The sequence below is a fragment of the Drosophila busckii genome, chromosome 3L, assembly GCF_011750605.1.
Source record: "Drosophila busckii strain San Diego stock center, stock number 13000-0081.31 chromosome 3L, ASM1175060v1, whole genome shotgun sequence".
Taxonomy (NCBI): Eukaryota; Metazoa; Arthropoda; class Insecta; order Diptera; family Drosophilidae; genus Drosophila; species Drosophila busckii.
The window spans coordinates 9630785-9654675 of NC_046606.1; the positions used below are offsets into that span (position 1 = coordinate 9630785).

The following is a 23891-nucleotide window of genomic DNA, read 5'->3' on the forward strand; positions in this document are numbered from 1 at the left end:
GTTGCAACGTTTGGTTGCTGATGTACAAACAACCATTGGTTGCAGATGTACCAAACCAGCAACGTTTGGTTGCTAATGTACAATACAAACTTTGTTGATGTACAACTCAATTTTAGCTGATGTAACAAAAGGTTTTTCAGTTGTGTTTGTACAATTTGAGCAACAATAAATAATGAAAATAAATGAAAAACAAGTCTGCATTGGATTCCTTGCCTTAGTTTGTGAAAAACAATTTCTTATTGATCAAATGAAACACAAAATAAACATTTAGACTGTCATCTATCTAAATATGCAAAAAACTTTTGAATCCGAATTCCGTTTTCCTAAGGTGCATCTACTGAATCTAATACGGCCTGAAACTCTTAGATCGGACGCCCTGGAGGATTTCAATCCAATCTTTAACATTCTGGCTAATACTAAAGTCTGCATGTGGCTCAATTTGCGCCTTAAACTGCTGCGATTGTCGATAATTAGACGCGACTCGCTGTTTGTTTTGAGCAATGGACTTAAACTATAAACAAAAAGCAGCTACCGATGACCTTGGCTGGCCAAATGCGCTGTCACTATTTAATGCTGCTATTAGCAGCTGCGACCAAACACAGAAGTTGCCAATTCTATTTTGTTTTTCAGCAAACGCGCTGATGATCCACCCACAATGCGGCGTGATCTCATCTCAGCAGCTCGACGACTGAGCTCATGATGCAATAAAAACTGTTGGGCTTTGGTTTGTAGGCGCAGTGCTTGCAAAAATGATCTGCGATATGACGTATACGCCTAGCTGACGTCAATGGCTTTGCGCGCGTGTGGCGTCATTGCATGTGTCATCGTCTTGGCGATTGCAATCGCAATTGCATTTGCATCCGACTGCCCCCAGGTGCTGCTGCTGCTGCTGCTGCTGTTGAGAGAATTTCGGTATGTGTAGCTGGCTATTTGTATTTGCGGCAGCTGTGTGACTAATGTGCGCTAAATGTGGGTCAGGCATGAATTTGCATTTGCCTAGCGACGGCGTCTATTTTGGTCTGACGACACACACACATTCAGTGCTCATAAAATCAGCGACAGAATTGTGAATTAATCATAAGACTCGAGTGGCGTCGTGCCAGGCAAAATAAACCACAAACGAAGTTTGTCCCACAAAATCAATTGACATGAATTCGAGCATAGCAAACAACAACTGCAATAACAGCAATAACAAGAACAAGAACACAACTCGGTTTATATTTGGGACGTGGTACGGTCGCTATATTGGGCACCCAAATACGCAAAACAACAAGCAGCATGGCATCGATCAAACAGCTGTTGGCCTGGCAACATGCTGAGGCGCTGGCTTCGAGGACAACAGCCTCGAGCGCGCGGGCAACCTAACCTAAGCCAAGTCGAAAGCCAAAGCGTTGGCCAGAAATCAGTACAGCCAAAGACTGCAAGGCGCTAAGACGGCCAGCAACAACTACAACAAGAAGAAGAGCAGCAACAACTACTCAAGAGATTCTCAGCCAAGGCAGCAACTAATTGAAACTACAGGGCAAGATGTGCGACTGTGGCTGCTACTCGTACTGCTTGCATGACACCTCCTGCTACTCGCACAGTCACTACCATTCGCATTCGCATTCGCATCACTGCTGCGCTGGCTACAAGTATCTGAAGTGCCTATGTCGCTACTATAGACACACCCATTGCACCTGCTCCTGTTGGCGTCGCAAATGTTATCTGCTCTAAGCGCCCAGGCTGGCAGATTGATCGACATCATCATGGAGACGACAGAAGCAGCAGCAGCACCAAAGAAATCACAAAGCAAATAATGCAAATCAGCAAACTATACGATAAAGTCCTTTAAGTAGTTGCATAACACTTGGCTGCATCGATGCCACCAACAGCAACAGCAACAGCAACAACAACAGCAGCAGCAGCAGAAAGTGAGAGTCGCGAGTGTCCTAGAATCGAAGGTAATAGAGCGAGAGAGAGAGAGAGCGAGAGTGAGCAGCGTGTGTGTAGTGTGGAAGCAACTAGCGTGCATACGGGTCGTATGTGCAACGTTTTAAGTTGTCAGTGTGTATGTGTGTGTGCATGTGTCTCTGTCTCTGTGTGTGTTAGTTTGTTTGCTATGCGCTGCGGCCATTTTGTTATATGAAACTGCATTTGGCATTTCGATAAATCGATAATTCACCATGTGAACATTTTAGTGCATTTCTCAACACTTAAACCAAAAACACTTTTAAAAACACACACACACAAATTATGCACTACAAAGTGACTAAGTTATACCGTTGTCCATAAATGTTAGTTATAGTCTCTATTTAACAGTTATCGTTATCGATAACGTTCCGTTGATAATTTGTCATATTTGTAACGAACAACTCGAAAGCGTCATTAATAAAGTTTTATTCCAACACTAGCGCAACACTTCTCCATATTTATTATAAATAATCCAATTTGATGTTTCAGCAAACGACTAGCAAATAAATAAATACATAATTTACTTAGCTGCTGCCCCATAACTGTAATTCCCAATCATTGCTCGTTGGGAACTTCTTGTGAACATTGCCCAATTGGCTATATGCAAATGCCAGCAAAGTCGCGCTAAGCTGCCAGACCCGCAACCCCCAAGCAGCTGTCGAAAGTCCATTTAAGTAGGGAGCGGAGTGGGGTGGGGGTTGGAGCTTCAAAAGTCAAAATGAAAATGTTGTCATTGTTTGTAGAGAGTTGCGAAACGAGGGGGTTGGGGCATTGAATTACGTTTATTTGATGGCTCTGGGTCCACGTTCTGTGCTGACAATGATTATCCGGCGTAACGAGATGCACCCTCGCCCGCAGAGTGTGTGGCCATTAAAGGTGTTCCGCCCTAAAAGCAGCAAGGTGATTATGACACGAGCTTTCCAACGCCCCCCGCCTGACACGCTAATGGACTCACAATATGCGGCGACAGCTAGAAAGACAAAAAACCAAACCAGAAAAAAAGAAAAAAGGAAGCGCGACAAATGGAAATATTTAACACGAGCAGGACACAACGCGCGCTTATATTTAAATTTTTTTCTTTTGCAGTTCAACATGGTACGTGACCCCAGTCTCCTACTCCTTGAGCCCACGCAGCGACTCATGAATACCAAATGAGCAAGATATGTAGCAAGCAAATCAGCTCTGATATTGGTTTATGATTATCCCAGAGCACGCGGCGGCGGCGGCGGCGGCGGCGGCCTCGGCGGAGTTGCGTTAAGTATTTGTCCATCATTTGCTCTATGACATTTTAATTAACATTTCTCTGTTTTACTTGCAGTCGCACCCCCGCCCCGCGCTAATATATATGCTAGGGATATAGCAGCAGCTTGGCCTTATAACATTTTCCAGCTGAATAAATTTTCATTGCGCTTGCAAATAGACTTTGTTGCCGCTGTTGCTGTTGCTGTTGCTGCTGCTGCTGTTGTTGCAACATTGTTGCATAATTGTCTTGTGGTTTTATGCTCGATTACCGCCGGGCCAGTTCACTTCAGCCGCCCAAGCTGTAGCCCCATCTACCATCTGGAACCTCTAGACAATGGCGAAAGAGCAGAAACAAAAACAAAAAAGCTGCAGCAAAATATTTATGAATTATTTTCTTTGGCGCCCCGGCTCGAGTCGTGTGCGGTGAATGGTGGGCGTGTCGACGCCCCGTTATTTATACTTAACTGTAACTTCTTGTGTGGCCAGCGACCAGTTTATTGATAAACAGCCGACGTAGCATAATTCATAAACAAAAACGAAAGCAACAAAAGCTTTCAAACTCAGCAGCTGCAGTCGCCGTCGCCGTCGCCGTCGCAGTCGGTCGCACTTACTCTAAGTGATGAATATTTTGCTTGCTCAATGCTGCGTCCTGGGCAAGTTCATAGTTGAAGTCTATAAACTTGGCAATTTACAGTCTGAGCTGAGAGAGAGAAATTCAATGGAATCTATTTTGGTTGCAACATAAACTCTATTGGCTCTGACAGCAGCAATCAAGTGGCTGCAACAAATGTGCAAATGTCTCGCCTCAATACCAAACAGAGTCAGAAGACTGTCTGACTGACTTGCGGTGTCAGTGATTTCGCACTGTTTGCATGATCTATTAGCAGCCTTTGTGGCATATGCAGCGACGCTCATTATGTCTGCCGCATGCAACAATGTTGCAGTTGCAGTTGAGAAATGCTCAAGAGTCGGAGGAACAAACAACTTAAACGCTTAACTTGAAGTTGAAGTTTTTATTTATTTTAAGTCTGCTGCGCCCCGCTTCCTGCCACTTGCGGCACGACACGCCAAGCTAAGCGGCAAGCTGCTGCTGCCGAGACGACTCTCTAGCTCTCATACATACAAAATGTATTATAATGACGGGACGCAAGCTTAATGATGATCTTAACGAGCCTCTCACTCTAACTCGCCCCAGCACTCACGCTCGCTTAGTCGCTGCTGCTGCTGCTGCTGCTGCAGTTGCAACAGTTGTCAGTGGCATGCCACAACTGCAAACAGCAACTAAATAATCGCCGCCATTTGCAGTTAAGCCAAGGACGAGTTTGCGATTACATAGCTGAGAAAATATGTTGCGAAAATAAATAACATTTCACTTAAATATTTTATGTGTTTTTCTATGCCAAGCGCGCTAAGACATACGAATAGTTAAATAAGCCAATTTAAGCTGCTGTTGTTTACATTAATTGGAATCTATAATATTGTTGATACTTCATTAATTTTTATAGTTTAACTGTGCTGCTGATAGCGCCATTGATCGAGTTTAAGCTTAAGCTTTATTCATATTTAACACTTTAGTTTTATTAATTTAGTTTTATTTCAAACCCCTTTCTCTTTTAGATAGGCAAATGCATTGCCTAATTTATAGCAATATAAACTAATTTATGTTATTTAAATATACATGTTATGGTTTTATATACTTGCTGCAATAAGAAAAAGAAATATTATAACTGAAGCTTAGAAAATGAAATTTTAACAAAATGTGGACTTTGCTATAATGTTGCCAATGCATTAGTTAAATATAAAAACTAAGCATAAGTTACTTCAAGTATTTAATATGTTAATTGATTGCTAATTAATTTGTAATCGAAGTTATCTTTGCACTTATTTCTTTGTTTAGCTTCAACCTTTTAATTTGTAACTAATCGAAAAATGTGTGTTCACAACTTTCCATTATTCAGCAAACTATCTATACAAAATCAAACAAAAATGTTACGCTACACAAACTTGAATAAGAAGAAGCAGCAGCAGAGCTATTCAACGCTTAGACTTACGAGTGTGGGAACTGTGAAGCGAAAGCCTCGAGCGTGTGAAATTTGTGATAAAGTAAATGTTTGTGCGTGCCGCGTCGAATTTTGAGCTAGATTATGATGTCCCCAAGGCACAAAGTTAAAGCGAAGTTAAAGCTGTTCGTCTATTAAATTAAGGCAACAAGTTGCACTCACAAGTTGACCAAAGATTGCATTTTGTTTATTAGAACAGCAACAACTGGCGATTCATGCTCCAGAATCTCTCGCTGTCAGCCACGATCTTCTTTCACTTTCTGCATGCCGCATGCCACTTTGTTGTTCAAAGTTGCTGCTGCTGTTGTTGTTGCTGTTGTTGTTGCTGCTGTTGTTGTTAACGTGTCTGTGCCGCACGGCCTCGACAAGTCTCGCGTCTGGGCTGCATATTTAATGCAATTCATCCATTTCCATTGCAATGCCATCAACGCTGCAGTCGACGTCGCAGTTGCAGTCAGCAGCGCTGCTTGGCTGCAACATTGTTGCAAGCTTTGTGTACACAACAGTTTTGCCACAAGTTGCCCGTACAACAAGCGTGCGCCTGTCTGTAGTTGCCGTTGTTTGCTGTTTGCAATTGTTGCTGTTGCTGTTGTTGCTGTTGCTGCTGCTTGTGGCAGCTTTTTTCGCTTTTGGTGCCATGGCCCGTCAACATATTTTGCCACTTTGTTATTTTTAGCGCTTTACAGTCGCAGCAGGCTGCACTCCACCCCCCCACTCTCTATCAACAAACGCGTCATTTTCCACGTGTTGCCGACAACTATTGCTGCTGCTGCTGTTGCTGTTGTGCCAACTGTTTTTCCTGTTCGCGCACATTTGGCAAAACGCAATATTTTTCAATAATCTGGCAAATGTTTAGCGACATATGCGAATATTTTTGCTGTTGCTCTAAATGAGTCAAAGCGAAAAAACTGCGACTGCATTTTGACCTTCTGACCGCCTACGTAGCCGAATATATGTGGCCAACTAGGCAACTGGCTAGATAATCGTGCTAATAATAATGTTGTTGTTGATGATTTTTTGGTGACTGTCACGATACGAAATGTTAACAATTGGCTTGCAATTTGGCAGCTGTTTTTGTTTTTGTTTTTTGCTGTTGTCGTTTTCATTTGTCAGTTGTTATTGTTGCTGTTGCTGATACGCAATAAGCGGGGAAAGCGAACAACAAATGTGCAGATAAAAACAGAAAACTGCAAAGATACACACACACACACACACATACAGAGAGAGACAGGTATACATGTGTGTGTGTGTATGTAAAAAAACGCTAAACATTAAACTCAAGTGAAAACAGCAATAATAAACAGCAGCAAGCGAGCGTCAACTAACTGTGAACTACAACATGCCACAAAAACAGCAACAACAACAGCAACAGCAGCAACTGACAGCTACAACAACAACTATCGACACTGAGATACTCACTGTAGCAGCAGCAGTTATGTGTGTCAAAGTAAAACGCAATTTATGGAATTTATTACGTGAGGCATTCGCAAAAATTTTTGCCAACAGATCGCACCACACACAGTGGGGGCGCTTGGGTGGTGGTGTGGTGTGGGGGGTAACTGCTGAACTGAACTGCTGGTTGGCTTGTTCGCCAAATAGACAAAAACACAACAAATAATAATGATACACAAAAGCGGAGCAGCAAAAACCGCAGAGAAAAGCAACCAAGAAGCAACAATAAAAAAAAACAACAAACGTTGCAAAAAACACAACAACAACAGTAAAAAATTAATGAAACGCTTTTGAAATTTCATTTTTTATGCTAATGCAAACAAATGGCAAAAAAAGCAAATTTTTTAAAATAACAACGAGCCATTAAAACGAGACAGCGCGTAAAAGAGCGAGAGGCACATGGGTGAAAATTTTTGCAATCACGATATGAAATATGCTTGGGAAAAACCCTTGGCGAGCAGCAAATGAAGCAACTGAGCAGAAAGTAGATATATTTATAGTTAATATTTGAACTATACAAACCGATTTGAAAGCCTTTCAATTTCTTATTTTGTTGCTCAACTGAAACTTTCGATACGCTTCGACTTCGGTTAGGGCGTGTTCGGGCCCATTAACAATCCTGAGGCCAATTGGAAAGGTGTCCTAACCCTGCAAATTTGCAGCTTTGAACAGCTTTTTTAAAAGCGGCGCCTTTGGCATTCATATCTGCAAAAAATAATATATATATATATGAAATCGAAAATCTGCACATTCAATAATGCGGCATTGTTAATGCTAATGATCCATTGTATTGCTCTATTGCTGTCGTAATTGCAAAGTTTCTATGCAATTGCTGTTTAATTATTTGTTTGTTTGTTTATTTATTATTGTTATAGCTTTGAGTGCGCCATGACTATTTATTTGTTATTGTGGCAGCTTCAATTGTAGCCAAAATGCCCGAAAGGTCACAATGAAATCGCAACAACATTTTTGAGCCATTGCTGCCACGTTCCTCAGTCACAGTCACTGACTCGTTTTGTTTACAAACCAACAACAGCAACAGCAACAAAAACAATAACAACATAATTCTCTTTTTCAGGTCAAATTTGTTTACATTCCGCTTCGAAACTAGGTCATTGTGAGCGTGTGCGAGCGAGATGGCCATATGCTTGTTAAGCGATTGTTGAGACGCAGCTTGAAGTCAGCCAAACAACTGAGCGGCAACAACATGCGGCATGCCACCAGCGGCGTCAACAGCAGCAGCAGCAACAACAGCAGCAAGTTGTAAGTTAATAAGCAAAAACTAAAATTGCAATTTATGGCTGATTACAAATACACTAAAGTGAAAATAAAATACGTTGCTTTACACAAAATTAAATTTGTTAAATATGCTAGGGTACAAACGACAGTCAAAGACTCTGTATACATTTATTTTTAACTCAGTCTTTAACATATGCTATGCTATAAATAAACAATATCCTTGATACTTAAATTATGCTAATTGATTAGTACTTATGCAATGTTTACTTTTGTCTGTGCATCTATTTTATGCTTGTTTATTTTTCTTTCTGAAATAAATTCCAGACTCTTTTCTGCGAAATTAAATTTACAGCTTCGTGGAATGCATTAAACAAAATTCTTAAAAATTATTTTCAGGCAGCTCTTAAAGCAAATCAACCTGTTTGCTGGTGAGAGTATTAAGTTCCTCTCTTTGATCTCAGGCTGTGACTCTCTGTGGACTGCATTTGGGAATTTCCGCTGAGAACGACGTCAGCAGCGGCAGTTGCAACAAGTCACACACACACACATGTGTGTGTGTATGTGTGTGTGTGCAATTTGAAAGCTATTTGTGTCAATGACAAATGATTCGAATTTATCGAAAAGTTGCAATTTGCCAAATGGCCAAGCTAAGCTAAGCTAACGTGCGAGCGAGAGAGAGCGACGACCGATCGAGGTGCAACGCGAGCGACCCACTGAGGCGGATCTGGTTAGGCAGCCTTGAATGGAATGCGAACAAATGACGGATTACACAGCCAGCAAACTTGCCCCACTGCCCCACCAGCCAGCCGCGGCGCAACTCTTGCCCCCACCTCTGGCCAACTAGTTGCAGTTGTTAGTTCGCTAGTTGCAATCCAATCCACTTGTGTCTATCCAATCAGCTCAATTCGGTACGTGGATGTTGGCATTTGACATTTTTGATTGTCAGCTGACAGGTCGGCATAGCCGAGTGGGCAATGGGTGGGGTGTGCTCCCACTTATTGTCCGGCTAGCCAGCCCGTCAAATTGTCAGACAACAGCAGCAGCAACAAATGCTTAGAACAATTTATTAAATGCTACTTTTGCCATTTGGCATGAAAAATGCATTAGGCTAAGCCAACTAATAATTGAGTTGACTAACTTAATATGCGCCCGTGTATGCGTCCGTTGGTGTGATTGACTATATAGGGGCATTAGGCATTATAAATGCTGCTAAATTGCAATTGTCAAAGTCGAAAAAACACACACAGATTATTATTAATATATATTACACAAGCTTGACACCTCACCAAAAACAGTAAAGTGAACTTCAAGCCAATTAGTTGTTAATTGAACAAAATGTTGCTCATTGTTTTTGTCAATACGTGCAACAAATAATGGGTGTGAATAATTGATATATATCTAATGTAAATTAATATATTTTTTAATAAATTGTAATCCATTTTGCTTTAAGTGCTGTAACTTTCTTGCGTTGATTTAATGCTAATAAAATAAATACAAACTATTACTTATTAAACGTAAAATATTTATCATTGTTAGTGTCAATCTGTGAAATAAATGTTGGGTCTGAATAATTTATTTTAATTATTGCATATATCTAAAATATATCTTATATTCGGATATTACTTAGCTGAGTTATTGCCTCACAAAGCTTGAAAATAAACAAAAATCAAGGTATAACTTTGTTAATACCCATCCGACTTTTAAACAGCTTGATGTATTATACGTGTAATGATGCTAAAAATAAAGTTGCATCATTACAATCTCTTGGATTTTCCAAATTTGAATGCAGTTTATTTGGGATGCTTCGTACGAGAATAACAATGCATTAAACTTTGACATGGGACGCCATTTTAAGGAATTACGGCTTATCAAAGTTCGATATTTCACTGAAATTTGTCTTGTTTGTTTGCTATTTTGTTCATAACTGCGCAAAAAAATGTGTTACGTAAACATTTTTATGCTCATTTTAATTGTTAATGCCACGCCCACACGCAAGATAGTATAAAACATGCCAATCGGATGTGTTTTTGTTGAGTTATAGCTGCGCAAAGCTTCAGTTTAAACAAAAAGTAGCTCTTCGGCATTGGTTTTATTGCCATAACTTTGACAAAAATATTTTTTCATTGATCAAACACAAGAGCAATTGTTTATTTAGTGTCTCATGAGTAAATTAAGCTAAAACTAGCTTCAGTGCGATCATTTTTGGCTGAGATATAGCTTCTCAAAGTTAGAAAGTTTGAGACGGCAAGTGGTCATTTTTGGCAAAATTTAACATCAGTTTTTTGCACAAAAAATCGAAATAGTTATCAGCATTGTTTGTCTTGCCTAACCTATCTCAAAAAACAATTTTTATCTATCGAACACAACAGATAGTTTTATTTAGTAGTCTCGATGAGTAAATTAAGCATAAAAACACTTCAGTGCGATCATTTTTGGCTGAGTGTATAGCTTTCAGGTATGAAAGGATGAACGGATCATTATTTGGCAAAAATTTACAGGGGTTTACATCACGTATTTTTGCCAAATATCGAAATCGTAGACTTTCCAAGTTCGAATGCAGTTTTATTCTTCGCATCTCCGGTCTAACAGCATGAAAACTCGTGCAATACTCGGATTGCAATTTCGCTGAAATTACGGGCATATCAATAAGTGCTCATATTTCACAAAAATTTGTCTTGTTTGTTTATATTTTTGTTCATAACTTGACCAAATAATTTTTTAAAGTTCATACTCGCTTGAATTCATTTTAATTGTGCTTTCTACGCCAACATAGTGACGTATAAGGCATTTTGATCGGATTTTTTTAAGCGAGTGTATAGCTCTCAAAGTATTGCAAATTAAACAAAATGAGTTATCCTTCAGACATTGGTTTTTTTTGCCTATAACCTATCTCAAAAACAATTTTTTTCTATTCGAAACCACAAACAGCATAGTTTAATTTCTTATACTCATGAGTAATAACCTAAAAACATTAACCATGAGCAATTTACTTTTTGGCTACAGCACTACTAGCTTCTCAATTAGAAAGTTGAAAAGCGGCACTATTTGATATGGGCAGTCATGATATCTCCAGAGAAGCACGTACACTCACACGTTTATATTGCCAAAATATCGAAAATCTTAGACTTTTCAAAGTTTGAATGCAAGTTTAATATCTCTATGATCAAGATAATAATATATTTGCTCATTATTTAAGGCCAACTGCGCTTTGGCTTAAATATGCGTAACTTGAGTCTCGGACTTGCGTAATTTACCATTATTACCTTGCTGGCTGGCCCTGCCACTCACACAAATTCAACATTAATCATGCCTTGCATCCCCTGCCTCTCCCCTCTCCACCCTCTCGCTCACTCATTCAGCTCGTAGCATTATTAATGAATGCAACATCAACAATCATCGGCCATGGCTAATTTTTTGCAATTGCTCGCCAAATTTTATTAATCTCAGTGACTGGCAGGCGGGGCAAGTCCTTGCCAGCCCCTCCCACCTCCCACCTCACGGCTTGGTAATCGTCATTAGCTTTGCTCCATAGCAAACGTCGCACCGCGCTCTTCTGGATGCTCCTGCTCGTGTCCAAGTTTGACCCAAATAGCTGCGTTTGCTGTTTCGGGCTGCTGCCCCCACCGGCCGAGGCCTGGGCCCTGTTGCTTGCCTTGCTTGCCACAGTGCGAGGTGGCGTCGCATCAATCTTACAGCGGCTTGCTTGACTGATGACACATGAGGCGCAAAAGCTGCGGCTGGGGCTGCACGTCTAAACGGGCGACGACGTGCAACAGTTGACAACATCCCGACTGGGTGAGAGTGACTGGCTGGCTGACTGGCTGACTCGGCGGGCTCACGTGATCTATTTTTGTATAATTAGCATGCAACGCGGCAACAAATCCGGGAGCATAGCATCCAAATTAGTAATTCCCGAGTCGAGTCGAAAATAGATGGGAGCAGCCAAGAGGAACTCGCAGTTCGTCTGATGTCTGCATTGCTGACGCCATCCGTAGGATGCTCCACATACCGTGCAAATAGTTAGAGCCAAAAGGTATATCGAGTCGAGTTGGAGTCGAGTTGAGACTTGCGGGGCAGCTGCTAGTCGAGCAGTCATTGGAACTGCGCCCTGGAAATTTCATTTGGCAAATTGAATTTGGCCAACCTGCAAACTCGAATTCAATCCCAGCCAGCAACTTAACAACTTGGCCTAAATCCAAATAAGGCCTCGAGCATGTGGCATGAAATGAAACTAAACTAAACTAAACTAAAGTGAGCACTAGACTGAACAATGCCAAAGCATAGACGAGGGCGAGGTTGGGGGGGTGGGTAAAATCTGCTGCCGCATAATGTGATAATAAAAATCTTTTATTTACCATTGTCTCTTCGCCTTCTCATTTGGCTGTTGTGCTGCATGTGGCATCAACAAAAGCCACGCAGCGGCTTAGTGTGGAACTTGCTCCATCAGTCAGTGGCAGTCACAGCCTCAGCCTCAGTCCGCCTCTCGTGCCACATAAATCTTGCGTACGAAGCAACACACATGCCAAACCATTGGACACTCACTTAGGCGCCTAATTCCATTCGGGCCCACTCCACTTGCCCCAAGTTGTAATTCGTCGCGTGCCTCAATGCTCTTGTATTTTCACTTAACGCAACGCACGTAGTCAGCTTAGTGCTCCGACTCGGACTCGGACTCGCACTCGCACTCGGACTTATCTCTGCCGTATTTTCTCTTTTGCCAACTGTCATCGCCCAACTCCTGGCAACTTTCATTACAGCCAAAGGCAAATTGAAGGGTGACTTATGGCCAAACGTACGAGTGAAGTTGTCATTGAGCAAAAGCAAAAGCAAAAGCAAGAGAAACTCCAATTTGCCCTTGTCATTGGGTTATCCACTCACGTTTAAATGAATTCTCTGCCAGAGAGAGAGAGAGCACCAAATGAATTGGCAAAATGCGAATTGCTTAAAGTCACAAGTCTGAGGCTTAGCTGCAAATCTATTTTGATTTATGCATATTTAAACAAGCATTTTTATTGAATGTACTATTAGCCAACATATAAAAGTAAATCCCCCCAGAGTTAAGCGACAGCATTGCTAATGAGTTTTCTAATAATACAAACAGACAGACACTTGAATAGTTTTACGATTGTGGTTGGGATTATATTGCCACACATACACACACAAAACTCTACAGCAACAACAGGTGAATTACTTTGGCTTAAGCTACATTTTATATTAATTTTTATTGCCATATTTTAATTTCATTTTTAACAGCCATTCATTTTGCTTGGGCATTCAACTTAAATGTTATGCTTGGGCCCTTAATATTTTGGCTCATAAATAAACAACGCTGTGCGTTAATATCCGCCTGATTAGCTAAATATATATACTTACATATATATAAGCTGCCAGACATCGGGGCTTTATGCCAGCAGAGAAGGCCACTTAAAAATACAAATAAAAAGTAAATATTTTTATTTAGAAAAGAGCCTCAAACATTTCGTCGACTCAGGCGCCAGCTAAAATTTATGCTGACGTCTTTTAAATGTTCGCATTAAGAAAAACATTAATAAAATCAGAGCTACACAAGTATAAATAATGTCCAATACTTTTTACATTCATGTTGAATAATGTGGCTTAGCTTCTAGCAACTATTAAAATGTATAAATAATGATAATAAAAATTGTAATTCAAGTAAGCGAAATAGTTATATTTATAATATGCAAAATAGTTAATATAACAGGCATAAATGAATACGTTTTGCTATAATAATAATAAATAAATATAATTTTGTAGCCAATTCTGTTTAAGTAAATAAAACAATAATAAGAATGCTGCTAATAATAAATATCATAGTAATATATTAATAAATTTAACAATAATAATAGATAAATATTTATATTAATTGCTGTATTAAAATATTGTAAGCAGTATGGCATTACCTAAATAAAATAACAGAAAGCGGATTTTTTTGTTTATGATATTTTGCTCTTGACTATTTAAGGCAGGCGGAAGTGATATTTGCGACACAGACTGTGAAGTAAGCAGGACTGGGGCTGGGGCTGGGGCATGTAGTGTTGGGGCAACATCATAAAAAATAGTCCAATGCTGTTTTCACTGCTGTGCGTCACTGTTGGCCTAAATCTCAAACAACAAAAGCTACACAAAAAGCAAAAAGAGAAGAACACAAAAAAAAAAAACGTTAACAAGAACAACAGAAGCCCGCGTCGAGGCATCACAACTAATTGACTTTGTTTGGGGGTGGGGGTGGTGGTGGGTTGGCAACAAACGTGACTTCTTTGCTGTGACGAATGGACATTGGGTGATATGTCTCTGGGGGAGGAAGGGGGCGGGGCCGTGTCGTCGCCTGAACCAAAATGAGTGATTGCTGGCAGCGCGTGAGCAAAATTTTCATAAGATTTCCCAATGCTGCCTCCAGGCACAGCAAACACAAGACAAAAGCCATGACAACAAATATATATATATATATATAATATGCGCTTATAATTCATTCATTTTCGCACTCGGCAATCGTCGCGCAAATAATTTTCCACACTATCAAGTCAGTCACATGATTGCAACAAAAATTCGCTGTCAATCTCGAAAATGTTCGTGACGCTTGTTGCGAATTGTTTTGTTTTTCGCCAAAGTACAAGGTGATGAATTGTTGTGTCGCTTGGGAAGCAGCAGCAACTGCTCATTGATATTGTATTCACATTTTCGTTTGCGTTTTGCCAGTGAGTCACTTGGGCTATTGGCCAGGAAGCGATTAAGTCCAAAAATATATCCGCGAGTTACGCTCGGCTGAAGGCCTTTGAAATTATGAATGAAACCTCGTTGCGAAAGTGAATTTGCAAATATGCAAATGACATCACTGTCTATATAATAAGATTCTCTTCAATATCTTTGTATGCTCAATTGATTCACAGCAGCAAAAATGAAATTAGCAGTGCCAAATGACAAACAAGTCAAAAAATAGAAAATAGCTCAAATATCGAAAATGAAGCAATGCTGAGGCAAAATATTCAAATGTGTTGCAATTGTTTTTGTCTGTTGTTCAGTTCGTTGTCTGACTTATTAACGAAGAATGCGGAAGCTTGTGATGTTGCTGGTTGAGCAACATTGTTGCTGGCGTGCGCTAAGTGCAACATGCCAAACAATGAAAAGCCAAATAGCAACAACAACAATTGTAGCTTAGCTTAGCCAACACGCCAAAGAGCAATCAATTCTTTAGCCCACTTTATTGTTGCTCGTTGCTGGTTGCTCGTTGCTGCTTTCGACATTTATTGCTGCAAATGAGTTATAACGAAGCAGCAGCAACAAGGCAGCGCTAATTGGCTGAGCTAGCCACCAACCAAACAACAAGATGCGAACTGTGAGCAGCAGCAGCAACAGCAACAGCAATTGCAATCACAACTGCCACAGCAGCAGCTAAATAGCAGGTGCAACAGCAGGCGGCGCTTAATGCTTAATGCTAGTTCGTCTGCCACACAATTTGCTGACTTGAGATCCTTGCAACTGCTCGGACTTGCTGCCTGCCACTCTCGGGACGCTGCTCTGTAATTGTTGAAAGCAACGCGCGCCTGTCAGCAGTGCAGACAGCAATTGGCCACAAATAAAAAGGCTAAATACAAGTCGCAAAAGGACATGCTATATATTTTATATAATACATATATTAATATCGATATAAATGCTATTCCTTTTTTGTTTAAATTGCATAATTAATGCAACAATTTAAAGCATAAAACTATGAGGCAACAATTAATAAAGAAAAGGCTGATAGGAAATTCAGAAAGTTAATAGATTATTATAATGTTAATATCAATATAAATGCAAAGCCTTTTTGCTTAAAGCTAATGTCGCCTTTAAATAAAAAAAATGGCAAAAATATATAAATAAAAGGCTAATCGAACTCGAAAAAGGACAAAAGCAGCATTAGCTATGATTATGATGAATATTATTATATTTTATAATTGAATATTATGAGCATAAGTTTAATGTATTTTTGTTTATATTTAACAACAATTTAAAGCATAAATCTAAAAAGCAACAATCAATAAAAAAAAAGCCAAAGCAAAGTTAAGTAAAAAATATAATACAATATATACTATTCATATATGCATTTAATCATATTTTATACATAATTTATTATCAATATAAATGCAAAGCCTACTGGTTGCAATTTCGTCTTTGTTACGGATTTGTTCTCTATACGGAAAATGTCCAAATTGCCAGCACTGCCGCATGTCAGTGTCAAGCAACAGCAACAACAGCAGCTGCCACAACAAGAGCAGCAGCGGCTAAACCAAGATCAGTTGAACAAAACACAAGCAGCTGCGTACGTCAACATTTGTAGCAGTCACACCTGCCACGTGTTGCATCCACGCAACAGCTGCCCAATGATGCTCACAATTCAACAGGGTCTCGCTCTCTGGGGTTGCATTGCAATCCCTTTCAAGGGGCAGCCAAATTACATGACTGCCAGCCTGGCCAATGTTTACCTCCACTTACTTCCACTTTATGTGCCGCTGACAAGCGAACAGAAACACGTACCAGTGTTTTTTTTTTTTAATTTAAATAGACTGCAGGCATACCCTGCAAATTGCGAGATTAGAGCAGCAGCAGCTAAGGAAATAAGCTGGTAGCTGCTGCTGGGCCACACACGAGAGCAATTTTATATTTTTTATTTGTATAAATGTAAGCAATGCAGCAACCTTTGTGGCACTCACATTTGACTGCAGCTTATCTCGCTTCGATTTGTGCAGCAAAACAACAAAATTTCGCGCACCTGCCACAGGTTAATGCAGTCGCTTGTCTCGGCTCAGCTCCTGGCACATCTGTCTACCTGCAGCTGCAAACTGCAATTATGCTCAAGCAAAAGGATGTCGAGCTGGCAATTTCTGCCACTAATGAGCAACAGGACTATTGAGCCTGTGTCTTGGCTGAAATTAAATGAATTTAAATAGTTTGCTGCCAAACTAAACTCAAGTGTTGCCGCATAATTTTTAGAATATTCTGTGGCTGTTTGTGGGGCAGGTTGGGGCTGAGCGGTGGCGCATTCGGTTCAGCTGACTGTGCCGTTGACTGTGACTCATTGAGGTCGTGTGCGAATTTTTGGAATTGCTTTTATTTATTTTCAGCGTGTATTTATGCATTTGTTTTTGTATTTGCGCTGAATGTAAATTTGCTTATTTATTGCGCTGCGGCGACAATAACAAAATAAACTCATCGTTTCACCATTTCGCAGAAGCCGCAACGACAACATTTAAAATCAAAACAAAACAAAATAATTAAAATGAAACACACACAGTGTTTCGATCTTTAAACTGTCAAGTCATGCAACAAACTCAGTTGTAAACAATTGGGCAAACAACTCGATTAGAAACCGCTTGCTAATTAGCCAAGTCTCAATCCGAAGCCTAAACGAAAGTTTTCCGCGAATTTCGCACACTATGAAATGAATACATTTGTTTATATTTCGCGACTTCAACTCAACACAATTGCAAGTGCGACTGATCTGCAATCAAATGTAGCCTCAACTATTTTTATGGCGATAAACAAACCAAAGCAAATCGCAATCAACATACAAATCGTCTAAATATATGAAATGAGTTCAGTTAGGATTTTAACAAAATATCTTGGGCTTAACTAACTTGCAACAAATAACAAAACACTGACTCATGAATGAGCTCACTGCGCGTGAGTTTACATTTCTTGGAAGCAATGTCAATAACCGGCAAGCGAAGCGAGCGTTTAAGCATATTACGCATACGACCGGTAGGCATGGGCAAACTACTACTACACCTACTACATTATGCCAAAGCATGTGCGTATTTATTAACTACCAACTAACTCATCCCACATTCCACACACACTGAGCCAGAGACAGAGGCAGAGGCAGAGACAGAGCATTTGAAATTCTAGCACGTTGCTCTGGCTCTGGCTCTGGCAAGAATGCGACAAAGCATTGACAATACCAATAGTAGGAACAAAGCCAAAATGAAAGAGTCCACAACTCGTTCTAAGATTATTGGCCCCGAAAAGCAAAAGAAACTGCGCAGCAGTGAGTATTTCATCATTAGCTCATGACCAAAAACAAAATTTAAATAAATTTTGCAAAATCAGCCAAGAGACAACACTAAGGGGTTGTAGCCAAAGTTCAATAAAACTTGAAGCACACACACACACACACAAACTCTGTTGTTGTTGTTAACTATTTTTGTCTATGTAATTGAGTTTAAGTCGCAATAGCCCAGTTAAAAGTAGCACGCAGCAGATAGAGAAGAGAAACGAATCGAGTACAACGCCCTTGCCTCAAATGCGAAAATAATAAATACAAGAGTCAGTTGGCTACACAATTTGTTTAACACTCTCTCTCTCTCTGGAGTTTAGTAATATTTTTAATTGTTAGCTTGATTCTGTGGTAATTGCCCAGCCAAATTCCCCAAATGTATCCATAAGTTCGTTTCGCATGCTCGAAGCGTTTTTTTCGCCATAGTTGGTAATGCTTCTGGTACTTTGCGGACTTGTTGAACAGGTTCTTGGAAAGGGGCTTTACTTATTTATGCGTATGTGTGTGTGCGTGTGTGTGAGCAGCTGCCAAAGGGTGTAGCTAGGGGAGGGGCTGGCTTGTTTGGCTGTGAATTGGCAGCTTTTGGCCGAAGACGACATTAAATACACTTTTTGTTTCACTTTACTACGCTGCGTGCTCGAAACTCGCTTTGTTGACTTTCGTGTGCGTTGTTTTTCTTATTATTATTATTTGTTTATTTTACTGTTGTTGTTGTTGTTTTTTTTGGGGGGCTAGTGTCATTAACCCTACACCTGGCGCTGGGAACTCGCCGACGTTTTGTTGTGGTTCTTTCGCTTTTTTTTTCGGGCACGTTTGTTTTGGCTTCACATTCGCAACGTGCCCCATTTGGAGAGCGGATTGGACTACACACATGCCACGCAAAGTGACCACACACTGCTCAATTGGTGGCAAATTCCATAAACGTTCATTTACCCCCCCAAACAATGAGCTGCTGCTCATTCTCTCCCCACTTGCTCTCAAACGCTTTGAGTTACTTTTTGGCGCCCAAGTCAATAAACCCAGCAAAGCAAGCAGCAGCAACAACAACAACAACAAGAGCAATAATAACAAACGAGCGAGTGAAAAGAAAATGAGCAAAACACGAGTCGGCAGCAATAACAACAAGTTAATAAGAACCATAACAATAACAACAGCCAGATTGGTTAATAAGTCATGTAGCCAACACACAACAAAAAACATTTGGCGCCAAAAAATATATTGAGGCAATGAACTTTGACGTTTTGTTCCTTTGCTCAAGCGTGTTAGACGGCACTTTAAGCGAGCAGCAAAAAAAATTCAAAATAAATGGCAAGCAAAAGCTTTAAATATTTCAAAATTGTGTATGCTCTATAAAAAATGAAGCATATCGCATAGATAAATTTAAATGAAGTAAGGCCAAGACATGGGAAAATTTGACTTCCTGTTCATTTTAATTGCTTAGCCAATTTAATTGTCAACAGTTAGATTGTTTACAAATAAAAAAAAAACAATTATGCAAATAAAATGCGATTATTTTTTTGTAATTTTAATGACTTTTTTACGAGCATGTCCTATTCCTGTTACGCTCTGCGATCGCGGCAATTAAAACTTGCACGCATATGCGTCGTATACGTAATTTATTTATACGTGCAGCTTATCTGCTGCCGTTTTTTTTTTTGTTGATTTAATGGGGCATTGGCATTTCCACAAATTGCATAACGCACACAATCAGTTCCCAGACTAAATAATCCAGGGCAAGTTACAGCTCATGATCGTTAAATAAATCAAAGCATAAATATTTAACAAGCAAATGGCAAGAGATCAGTTTATAAATTTAAATAAATACGCATTAAGTAAGCAAATAAATTGTAAAAAATGTATTTATATATATAGTTAAGCATTTGCATGCTAGGCTCGCTTTTCAATGATTTCCTTGCTAATTTTCCTTTGCAACTCAAACTGCGTCGCTCGCAAACTTTCAGGCTCACTTCCTCACATTTTGTAGTTACATGTTTTCTATACCTGAAAATATGACGTGTAGTTTTGCATTCGTAACCCTGACCGCACCCTTCAAAACGCAGCACGAGCTGCTCTCCCACACCCCCTCTCCCCACGCTTCAGCAACTGACGTAAGGGGCGTCGGGCATGGCGTTGTTTTTGTTTTGGTTATCAAAATGAGGTTAACAAACGTTCCCAAGGCCATTTACTACACAGCTCGACGTCGGCTGTAATGCTCATACGCACACACACACAAACAAACACACACATTTACTTGCTCACTCGTTCACTGATTCGCACTTGACATTTACTTTGTAGTAAAAAAGCTCGCGTAAAAACGCCAGCAAAAACAACAAGCAACAAACGACAACAACAACAATAAAAAGCAGGAACAACAACTATTTTGTTGGCGTCGCAGTAGTTTGTTGTTGCTATTTAAAATGGATGCCAGGGCTGGACGTGCGGCGCTTTTTCCGCTGGGCTAGCGAAGTTGCTTGGACTCTGTGTCATTTGTTATTATCGTTGTTTTTATTTTAATGTTTTTGCGCATAGTATATATATTTTTATTTTAATATTTTGTTTCTTGCCATTGTCTTTTATTGTTAGTTTTGCGCGCAGCTCGTAAAAACGAAAAGAGAGGCGCGTGTTTTAATCATATTGGGGGCACGAGCATAAGAACCCCAAGGGGGGTGGGGGCGGTGCATATAACGCGGCGCGTGTAGACAAACTCAAGTGGTTGAGGCGTCTCAAGTGCATAAATATCAACAAAATGCATGCAAGACAGGGGTGTAGTGTAGACCCCCTTGCAAGTTAGTTGCTAAAAAAAATGAAATGCAATAGAACAAATCATAAAAGTTGGCTAGCATTTATATATTTATTGTTAAGTGTGCGCCCCCCTTTTACATGCTCACTACGCCCATGCACGCCCACACACATATGCGCACACACGGCGGCGAGTAAAAGTTACGACCTGCACATGCAGTTCATTTTTCATAGAATTTTTGTTCCTTTTTACAATCTATTTTATAGTTCCGCATACAGTTACACCTAATAGTAAACTTACAGTGCACACGCGCCGTTCTAAATCGTTTGTTTCTCAACAATATTTATGAGCAAAAACTTTTGGACATATGACAGACATCAGCGGCTTGATGACTGCGCTCTAAGCAATATTTCAGTTGAGAATTCAATTCCAAAGCGATAAAGTTATAAACTTTATTACGCAAAGATTAAACTATAATCAGCAAGCGGCATAGCTCGTCATGAACAGAACTTAATCAAGTGAAATCTAGAAATCAAAAACTATACACAGATTAAGCTAAAATTTGACCTTGCACTTAAGCTTGGCAGCATTGTTCAGTTGCTTTCATAACTTTTACTTACATTTGCTAAATTTCATTTCATTTCTTACATTAAATTTTGATGCGCTTTCATTTGTGGCTCGTAAAGTTTTTACTGCTGCTGCTCGTGGCTATAAGTGCAATCCTCGTTGCTATTGTAGTTGCTGCTGCTGCTGCTGGGCATTATCGTTGCGCATACGCCGCGTTGCACACGCTTTTTACAGCTGTCAACAATGTGTCGCTCTCTTGAAGGCTGCGGCGCTGTCATCACCCAATTGGGTAATTTCTATAGCATTAAATGTATTTCAATGTAATAGTCAGTGCTGCTGTTACCTGTTGCGTATACGCAACGTATGACTGACAAAGTCTTCAGTGCGCGTTAAGTGTCAAGCAAATGTCACGTAGCCGAAAAAGCGCAACAATTCAAACAAGACAAACACACACATTGTAAAAATCGTTTATGACAGCTGCGTGGAAAAATGAGGAAAATCCCAAGCGTACTCAAAGTCCTCCAGCAACTGCAATTGAATCATCAACCAAGCTATGGTCACAAAGACAGCGACAGCGACCCGCATCCTTTCGCTTCTCGACTACGACCATGTGACAGCAATTAACACCAAAGCCAAAATGGAGACGAAACTGCAGACGCTACAATCAAGGCTGACTGGCTGCCTGCCTGGCTGACTGGCTGGTTGGCTGGCTGGCTGGTTGGCTCGCTGGCGGGTGTGAAGCATTTTATGGCTGTTGGGGCACATTTAGTGGCAGCAGCCCCACGTTCATTGCTGCAACGTGCAACGTGTTGTGCTCTTGCCTGCGGAAATTGAATTTGCGACAATCTCCGCAGCTCGTTGGTTGCACTCACACCCAGCACCATCCCATCCCAGCTGAGCTGTCACTTAATGTGGCACATTTGTGCAATTGTCAAGCGGTTTACACGCACTGCCTACTGCGGTGCCAACTGATCCATTTTGGCTGCAACTTTGTTGCATTTTCCGAGTAATTGGTCAACATGCCACCCCCCGCCCCAGCCCACTCATAACTGACAGCTCTGGCACTTTCCCGGTATTTTGGCAGCTTGAGAAAATGTATTTATTGTTTTTATTTTGACGCGACACATCAGCTGTCAATGCAGGCCCCGTAGACAAGAAAAACTCGGATGTCATCTTTTATCATCGTCCCAACCCGGAAGTCTCAATGCCTGACACGCCAGCCCGAGCCCCAGCCCCAGCTCCAGACCCAGAAGAGGGAAAATGTTTTGTGACTTTTTTCTAATTGTCGGCATTTTGGGGAAAAGCATTCACATCTATTTCGGAAAATGCGCTGTTAAGTGGGGAGATTTTCAGAATTGCACTAAAGCTGTAAACAGATACTTAAGGGCGAACTACAAATTGTTGTTTTTTAAAGAGAAGCATGTGCATTAAAAATATATAAAGCTGAAATATGCTGTAGGAAATGCAGTTAACGAAATCTAAATTTATTTATTTAAGCAATGAACAGTCGATGGTAAAACAAAATTGTTACAAACATTATGCAATATTAAATTAAAATCATTAAGTTGTAGTAGTTTATATATTGTAAGCAAGTTACTTTAATAAATAATTTATGTGAGTATGTAAATGAACTTTAGCTGCTGATTTTGTCAGACTTGGTCACTTGTCAGCCACAACATTAAGATTGATTTTACTTAGCTTGCTCTATTGACTGTATTAATTAATTATTTTAGACGTAGTAATGATAAATACATGTCTGAGCTCAATTGACATTGGGTTCAACATTAAGTTGTTTCAATGCAAATAATAATTTGGGCAGCAGCTAATTGTTTTCTAAGATTGATTGCAATGCAAGTTGATTGACTTACAAGTGCACACGGATATACTAAATTAATAGTTAGTCTATAGAGTTGAGTGTAAAAATGTTAATTAGAATAAAAATGTAATACAGCTAAGCTTTGCATTATTTGTTAATAAATAAAATTTTAGCTCAATTAGTCAAACTATTTAAAAACCAATTTTAAATAATCTAAAATCTTCATATTTATATACAATTATTTTCATTTATTAATTTCTCAAAAAGTGCCGCACTATCTTTCAATTATTTTACAGCATTTAGTTATTGGGAAAGCCCAAAATAATTGTACTCTAATCATTAGTTCAACATTCAATAAAAATTATCTAATTAGCAATGATTACATTTGCTAATCATTATTCAACAGATATGCTATCAATTAGTCACTGTACAAATGTTCTTATGTACATAGCAATAAATAAGTATGTGATGTGGACTTGTTTACTAATTACAAAAATATTTATTTCTAAACTTATATATCACGTAATCCTCTCCGACATGCACTTCGCTTGGCTTGGACTCGTGATAGCGGCTTAAGTTACTGATTTGGTTTTTTCCCCAGATGACTTTTGTTTTGACTTGCAGCTTTACGAATTTCCCAGAATCTTGTCGCACATTTATTTTTATACTGTTTGAACAAAAATAACAATTTGGCTGAAAAATAAATGAAAACTACACAAATATATAAAAACACATGTACATCGTATGCGACGAGAAATAATATTTGCATTC

At 39.8% G+C, this 23891-nt stretch overlaps 1 protein-coding gene across 1 annotated transcript; it reads left to right on the top strand.

The window, feature by feature from the left end:
- Positions 1-1368: 1368 nt before the first annotated feature.
- LOC108599097 lies at positions 1369-2414 on the top strand. Its single transcript, XM_017985887.2, has one exon. The coding sequence runs from the start codon at positions 1528-1530 to the stop codon at positions 1714-1716; it is 189 nt and encodes a 62-aa protein (XP_017841376.1). The 5' UTR covers positions 1369-1527; the 3' UTR covers positions 1717-2414.
- The last annotated feature ends 21477 nt before the right edge of the window (positions 2415-23891 follow it).